This window comes from Cryptomeria japonica, chromosome 8 (genome assembly GCF_030272615.1).
Source record: "Cryptomeria japonica chromosome 8, Sugi_1.0, whole genome shotgun sequence".
NCBI classification, from domain to species: Eukaryota; Viridiplantae; Streptophyta; class Pinopsida; order Cupressales; family Cupressaceae; genus Cryptomeria; species Cryptomeria japonica.
Genome location: NC_081412.1, coordinates 48,635,563 through 48,644,289, shown reverse-complemented (window position 1 = coordinate 48,644,289; position 8,727 = coordinate 48,635,563). Strand labels below are relative to the sequence as shown.

The 8,727-nt window shown below is 34.3% G+C and overlaps 1 protein-coding gene across 1 annotated transcript; it reads left to right on the top strand.

Annotated features, from left to right (window-relative positions):
• The first annotated feature begins 2,907 nt into the window (after positions 1 to 2,907).
• Positions 2,908 to 3,873, top strand: LOC131857507 (putative disease resistance RPP13-like protein 2). The gene has a single exon (XM_059210159.1). The coding sequence runs from the start codon at positions 2,908 to 2,910 to the stop codon at positions 3,871 to 3,873; it is 966 nt and encodes a 321-aa protein (XP_059066142.1).
• Positions 3,874 to 8,727: the final 4,854 nt, after the last annotated feature.

The following is an 8,727-nucleotide window of genomic DNA, read 5'->3' as shown; positions in this document are numbered from 1 at the left end:
AAAGCATAAAAGAGACAATAGAATGACAAGAACAAACTGTATTCTCATCAATATAAAAATGATCAACTGGATTAACCAATACAATGAATAGAGGCCTGCTTATATAGGCAAGGCCATATGGATGTATGAGCACACAAATATGACATGTGGCTCAATGAGAAACAAGGGTAGGTAGGAAATAGGTGTGGGTAGGTAGGAGAAATAATATAATATTCCACATGAGGTGGATCACCCACCGAAGGTGGAATTATCACTCCACAATAAGTGGATATGATAGTGTAATAACAAGATCAACACCATAAGAGGTGGAATTTCTCCTACACACACTATCCCAATGTGACACAAACACCCAAGTGTCTCATATCCAAACTACTATAAAATGCATTATCCTAAGTTAACTTAAGTGAGTGTAATAATATCCATAATGAATATTTATTTACACCAACAAAGATGAACCCCCTAGCATTATTGAAGGCACGTTGAATTTATTCTTCTTAAGGATATGGTTCAACTCATCAATTTATTTTAAATAACATTGGTGTTCATCATGCCATGTATTGTCACAAAGTGCATATTTAGGCTTCTCCTTCTTAGATGATTCCCCTTAAGAGGGATAGGATTAATATTCTCTTCTTAGCTTGTTTTGGAATGGAAGCATGAAATAAGTATATTGGAATGGTGTTGAATTTTCATGGAATGTCTCTATGGGGTCCATGTGACAATGGTTTATCTTTTTGGTGTCACATTTTGTCTAAAGTTAGTTTTTTGGGATGTTTTGTGGTTGTCTGATAGACATGACCTAGTCTCTTGCTTGAGTTATGCATTTGGGAGTCTATGCTAACATTGGAGGTTTTGATGAGTTTTATTTGGCCCAACCAAAGAGTCTCCAAATTTCTAAAGTTTTATTAAATGATTTTTAGTTAAGAGCATTAATAGTAACTTTAAATTTATAATTATAACATATTTATTCATTCCCATTTTAATTACGATTTATAATATGTGCTTGATTCAAGAAAATCACACCCTCAAACAACTTATTCTTGAGTCATATTGATAATCTGTATGAAAATAAGTCAAAGATCCAAGTTATTGGTCTAATACAAATTTGTCTTTGGAGTTTTCTTGATTAGTACAATTGAAACCATCAAGAAGGGACATTGTTTAGACATCACATTAAAGGTATAGGACAAACATATTTGAAAAATATGAGCATTATGAACCACCTATATGTCCCATGTAGTGATCAATAGGAAATCTTTTGAATAACAAGACTACTATACCGCCTATGCCAACCTTCATATATAGAATTTCCTCCCCAAACCTCCCTAAAACTAAAAAGTGCATGTAATTCTATCTATACATGACTCGTGAAAGGACTCAACATTAAAAAATGCAAAATTGATTTTTCTTTTTCTTTGCATGGTACACATGATCGACACCCATGTTTACCACTTTTGAAGAATATTGCAAGTGAGAGTCTTATTTTCAAGAGTCAACTGCATTAATAAAAAGAGAGCTTTAAATGCAAATTTGAACTTCCATAAATATTTCCCAAGCACAAGACAAAATCCTCCACCCATTGTACAACACTTAAAATTCCATTTTGGGAAATATATCCTACCAAAAACAATTTTTTTTCTCAATGAGGTCATCTTTACCTTCTTTGATTTTTAAATGTGATATCTTCATATAGCTGCGATAATTTTCTCTTCAAATGTCTCTCTATCTTTTTAACCCAATCAATACACTTGATTCCTTATTTTGCGTACAAATTACAATTAATTTCAAATAAACTTATCTAACTTTTAAAAAGAACAAACCAAATCTATACTTGTAATCTTCCCTACTACCCACCAAGAGTCTCAATCAATTCTGACTCTTTTCCCATTTCCAATCCTAAACAAAACTAAAACCATTGACTTCCATATAATAGTTTTATTGTTATTTATCAACCTATATAAGTTATCTATTTTCCATTTACAAACCATTTTAATAACGTTTTCCTAAACGTATTCATTACACCAGAAGGATCTAGAAAAGGACCAAAAAAACCAAACGATTCTAATGTGAAAGTAGACGAATGTGGGTTTGATATTTTTTATGCTGCTAAATTACATGGTTTCCTCGAGACGAATTGGCCGTAGCACTTGCAACTTTATAACTTAATCTTTTATTATTATTTATTTAATTTTCAAAATTAAAAGACAGAGGTGGGACTAGGAAAAATTGATTTGTGATCAGAAATTTGTACGTGGGAAAGCCTGAAACTAATATGAAAATGCGTAGTGCCATGTGAGGAGCTTTCAAAATGCCGTGTTGTAGGAAACTGTTAGTAATGAGCTGGGAATCCTTGGCAAGTATATTAAAACTAGTGTATTAGGTAATGATGGTGTACAATTGATAATTTAAAACTAGTGTTTACCAGTAGAGAGTTCAGTCAATGTTTGTAACTTTTAGTCTTCTACTAAAGTCATAAATGTTCCTTTTTAAATATAGCAGTTGCAGTCGATGGATTTTAATTATTTAACCATTAAATTAAATTAAATTAAACAATGTCCAAAGAGAACAGTTGTTGGGAGTTCATGGGAATGCCAAGTCAATGATGGATTTCTTATAAATAAGAACAATGTTGACCTAGGAGGGTAAAAGAAACAATGGCTGAAATTGCTGTGAATCTCATAAGTCGTCTGGCATACGTGCTGGCCCAAAAGACTTTCCAATAGGCATCATTGGTTACCAGTTTCAGAGACGACTTGGATTTCATGTTTAGGGAGCTTAACAGCATCAAATGCCTACTGATGTCTACTAGGCCGTAAGATTCAATTGTGCAAAGTGGGCTGTAAGATTCTCTTGTGGAGAGTAAGCTGTAAGATTCAGGTGTGGAGCGCAAGCCGTAAGATTCGAGTTATGAAAGACCGCATTCGAAGAATTCACGAAAGCTCTAAGTATCTCCAATATCTTAGAGATATGGATGCGCAACCATCTTCTATGCTGGTTAATGCAGTTTCCCTACACAGTGAAAGATGTTTAAGTGGAGTGTTCATGGACGATAGTCTGGTGGGAATGGATACTAAAGAAATTGTTGATTGGCTGACCAAGGATGACCCTCGAATCATTGATGTCACAGGGATGGGAGGTCTGGGCAAAAGTTTGCTGCTGAAACTCGTGTTCGATACCCAGAAGATCAAAGAAACTTTTGACCATCAGATTTGGGTGGAAGTATCCCAAAGCTTCTCAGTTCAGCAGCTAGTCCAGCATATAGCCTCGGAGGTAAAACTCCTAAAAAACAAAAGGAAAACTCATCTAAGCGTGAATATGCTTAGGGATAACATCCGGAGCCACCTTCAAGGAAGTCGGTGTTTGCTTGTTCTAGATGATGTGTGGGACAGAAGGGTAAAAGAATTGATTGTTTCTCAGAATTTCAAGGTTATGATTTCAACGCTAATAGTAGGAAGCTATTCTTCATGCAAGCATTCCATAAAGACGAAATTGAGTCTTTCAGAGGACCTGAAGAAAATAGCCGAAGACATTGCAGACAAGTGCTCGGGATTGCCATTAACTCTGAAGACAGTAGAAAGATCCATGGCAAACGTCAGACGGAATCCCAATGAGTGGGAACCCATGCTGAACCGGCTAAAGCAATTCGACACAATCACGGACGACGTTCTACCGACTATTAGGTTAAGTTTCTATGCTCTGCCTCATTATCTTAAGCCTTGTTTCCTTTTTTTCTCTGCATACCCGGAAGATAATAGAATGGGTTGTGAGTACCTAGTACAAGTATGGATTGTGGAAGGATTTGTTACTCCTGATGAAACACAAGATCCATACGAGTTTGGACGATCTTATTTGAAACAGCTCGTTAATCGTTGAATGATTGAGTTTCTACCTTATAATGAGAATGATGACATGATCAAATAATGTATGATTGAGTTTCTACCTTATAATGAGAACGACGACATGATCAAAGCATGAAATTAGATTTTGAAAAGATTCTGGGGGATAGAATTGTATTTCTTTCTGATTCTGAGGATGAACTTATTTGGACAAAGAATATTTCTGGTAAGTACACTTTTAAAGATGGTCACAACTCTCTTATGGTTGCTAAAGATTTATCTTCTTGGCCTTATAAGTTGTTTTGGCATTCGGCTTGTCTTCCCAAAGCTAGAGCCTTTGCTTGGTTGGCAGTTCAGGATAGAGTCCTTACAGGTATGAGACAAGACAGGCTTGGTATTACTGTTGTTTTCTCTTGTGTCCTTTGTAACAAAAATTTGGAATCTTCTTCACACCTGTTCCTACATTGTTATTATGCTTATGAATGTTGGTAGTGGTTGTTTGAGAAGTTAAATATATCCTTTGTTATTGGTAAGGATCTCATTTCCCATTTTAGATCTTGGCCCTTTATGTTTGCCTCATCTTTTTATGCATGCCTTTGGATTATATCTCCATCTATTGTGATTTGGAATGTTTGGCTAGAGAGAAACAACAAGATATTTAAAAAATCAAGGTCTCTTGTGTCTGAGGTTCTATTAAAAATTGAGTCTTCAATCTTTGAGGTTGCTTTGTCATTTATTTATAAGAATTTGGAAAATCTTACTTCTTTTTCGCACTGGGATAGTAGAGTTACTAGAGTTTGGAAGCTACTGTTAGTTTTACCCTCTCATGGTTCAATTTTAAAAAAGAAAGATGCAATAGGTAAGAGATGCTCTGCTAGATGGAAACCTCCTTTGCAGGGGCACTTTAAACTGAATTTTGATGGGGCCTCTCATGGTAACCGTGGGCCGGCTGGGGTAGGCATGGTAATTTATGATCACAATGCAAATTTTATTCGAGCTAAGTGTCATTCTATTGGTTTTAAAACTAACAATTATGCGGAATTTCATGCTTTGTCTTTTGGATTGGATATGACAATTTCTTTGGGAATTAAGGACTTAATAATTGAAGGTGATTCTATGGTGATTATTCAATGTGTTATGAAAAAGAAATCGAATTGTTGGAATTTGCAATATATACTTGATCCCATTTTACAAAAATTAGAATGTTTGAATCTTTCTTGGTATCCCCTTGTTATAGAGAAGTTAATAAGATTGCAGATTATTTGGCAAATTTAGCCATTGATAGCAATGCTAATCAATGAGAGGTGGGTTTTGAGGAAATTCCTTCTAGGGTATGGGAAGGTTTGCAGCAATAGTCATATGATTTTCTTGAGTAACATCGATGTAAAATTTTATGATAATAATTATTCACGCTTTCCCCTTTCATTTCAAGTATTCATGTTCGTTGTCTAGAGAAGAGTTTGAGGTCATGGTATTTGATATAATAGTGTTTTTCCAAAGGTTTTTTGATACTTTCTTTTTTGGTAGGAAGATTTTTGGCTCATGGGATTTGGCACAAGGCTTTGGAAAATTTTGTCTTCTTCTATTGATAGCAGCTATGGAGTCTACATTTGAAAATTATCCGATGGGTTTTTTTCCCAAATTGTCATATGGGCTCTATGCAAAACTGATACTATATGTGTTGTGACTACATTTTCTATGTGGTTTTGGGCGGGGTGTATAAATTGATCTGAAAGATACTATAGGTTTATTTTATGAACTGTGACCGAAGGTTTTCCTCCCAGGGTTCTTTCCGCTGGTATGCTCTTTGAATCCTGTGAAAAAAATAAAAAATATTAATAAAAACATTTAGCGGAATAATCCACTTTTATTGAAAAAAAATATATATTGTAAAATACATGACCTGCTACACGAGTTAGCTCTTTTAGAGTCTCAGAAGAAGACCAAATGTTTATATCAGGCTGGTAGAAGCTTGAAAAAATTTCCTGTAGAAAAGTGCCAGGGCCTACGGAGGATTTCATTGATTAAAACTGAAATAAATATCGCCGACAAATCCATCCCCTCTCCTGGGCTACGTACATTACTCCTATGGAATAATCTTCATCTCAAATCAATTTTTGGACAGTTTTTCATTAAACTGAGACATTTGAAGGTGTTAGACGTGAGCCGGACTTCCATCAGATCATTGCCTGGGTCTATTGCAAAGTTAACGCATTTTAAACTATTCAATCTATCTAGAACAAAGATTGAGAAGTTGCCCAGTTGGTTGAGTGCTCTCACAAATCTCCTCTTCCTCGATGTTAGCTGGTGTGAAAATTTGATAGCTTTGCATTCAGGTGTAGGTGAACACCAGTCCATGTTGCATCTAAATACCGAAGGCTGTGAAAAATTGGAATTCCTACCTATCAGAATATCCAAGCTTGTCTCCTTACGAAAATTAGGACAAGTAGTATTTAAGAAAAACACTGCAAATGCTTTGCAGTTGATGGGTTTGAAAGGTTTGACTCTGCTCCAACAACTGTCAATTATATTCAGCGATTCCTAAGGCCTAATCAAAGAGACCTTTGGAGAAATGACACAAATGTAGAATCTCTTCTTCGAGAATTCTGATGATCATGCCCTCCTCCTCCTTCCACAAGAAATGTCGTCCATGAGACGACTAAAAATTCTTCACTTACACAACTGCGTGATGCCCGCATGGATTTCTAAGCTTCAGAATCTCATGGTGCTTGCCTTGAAGGGAGATCATTCTGCAAATTATCTTCCTTTGCAAAAAGTGTCGAACTTACAATGACCGACCTTATCTCATAATAGTAATTGTACTCAGTTCCCTGCAAAGTTTGGGATGCCACCATAGTTTCCCAAATTGGAGTCCCTTATCATCCAAGATTTTTCTGCTTTGTAAAGTTTTCATTCCTTGGAAGTGCATTCAATGCCAAAGCTAAAATATTTTCACTTGCTGAATTGTAGCCAGCTAAAAGCCTCAAGGCATGGACAAACTCGAGAGTCTCCAGGAGTTAAAAGTGATCGGCATTGAAGCATGCATAACCGATCCCCGACTCCAGGAAAATGGCCTTTACTGGAATCATTTCAAAGAGCACAATATCAAATTCAGTTGTGAGTAATGGGAACCCTAATTTGTTGGAATATTAAACTTCTCCCACCTTGCAACTGCATGCCCATTTTTTCATGAGAACAACAATCATGTTTGAGGACAAAACTAGACTGTTTAATCTACAGATTGTATGGATATGCATGTAATTTCTTATATTTTAACTGTCTTCTGAATTGTTAATACTTTTTATGTAGAGAAGCAACATGTAATTTTTTCCTCATCTCTACTTTCTAATCAGTTGAATCTTCACCATGTGTTCTTGCATTCAATTTGAATGAATAAAGATTCATGCATGTTAGAAGGAAGTTTTTTTTTTTCATAGTAATTTCTGTGTTTCCAAATTTTTTCATAAGTCGAATTCTCTAGAGCCTGCTACTACCAACTGATTTGTTTCCATTGTTTATAAGAATAACACAATTGATTTGTATGGTTCTTCCTCTCAAAGTGGTATCAATGTTTGTTTTAAAATGCTATAACAAGTTGATTTTTAAGTTATGAAATAAAAAAATTGAGCTTCCAGTTGATGTTTTGTATTATATTAGTAGGGAGAAGGCCCAAAACCTACAAAAGAGAAAAATTAGAGTACATCAATAAAAGAACTAGAATCATGCATCTAGTGAAGAAAACCCAACCATTTGTTCCTTAGAAGTACTCAAAAATTAGTATGACTCTGTAACTAAACATACTAATCTTAACTAACCACCAACTTCTGAGCATAACAAAAGTATTTTTAGTATTAGCAAGGCTAAGAACTTTAACTATGGAGATAGTCATAATAAAAGTCTAGCTAAATGCCATGGAGGCCACATACTGTCAGAGAAACTAGCAACATTCACAACTACCATAAGCATAGTGTTGTATGTTAAAATTCATTAATCAAATCAATTAGAAATCATAGGGAAATCACGAATCCTTATCCTAATAGAATTCAAACAAAAACTCAATGAAATATAGATGCAAAATAGAATAAAATTAAACAATGTAAAACTCCTTATTGTGCATCATGGCTTACATTGTTCTTCTCTTCTTTGTGGTATGGTGGCTCTCATCTATCGCGCTGGCAACCTGCAAATGACACAAAGATTTGAAGTTCATAATTGAGAGAAATTGTGAGGAATTGAATGCTCAATTTATAGATTATTGGAGAGGATTGATTGAAAGGTGGAACAGATAGACCAAGAGATGGAACTTAGTTGAGCTCACATGCCAATTGATAGTTGAATTGTTGATTTGGAGGTGGAACAAAATAGATTGAATAGATAAATGAGTTAACTGATTGAGAAAAAAGTTGATTGAAAGATGAAGAAGAATGATTGGAGAAAATAAAGAGGAGATAGTTAACTGATTGAAAGCTGATTAAGAGCTTTATTTAGAAAAAAACTAATTAAACAATAGAAATAGAGATTGAAGAGATAATTGAATTAATTAATTAATTGATTAAATTAATTAATTTAGCATGTGCTTGAACTTTGACTTTGATTTTCAATTTAATCTTTGCATGAGATTTAATTCAAATATTGAATTTATTTTAAATTCAATTTGTTATTTGAATATATTTAGAACTTGAATTCGATTTTCAATTTGATTTTTGAAATCATGCACATGTATTTGATATTAGAAAAAATTGGAAGAATTAGAATTTAATTAGAAGAATAAATGAAATTAGAATTTGGGGGTTTGGAATTTGAATTAGAGGAAATAATTAGTTAATTTAATAATTTAAAGAAATTATTTAATTAATATTTAGAAAAGGGTTGAATGATTAATTGATGATAG

Coding starts and splice junctions, on each gene's coding strand:
- LOC131857507 (XM_059210159.1), top strand. CDS start 2,908: ATGAAAGACCGCATTCGAAGAATTCACGAAAGCTCTAAGTATCTCCAA.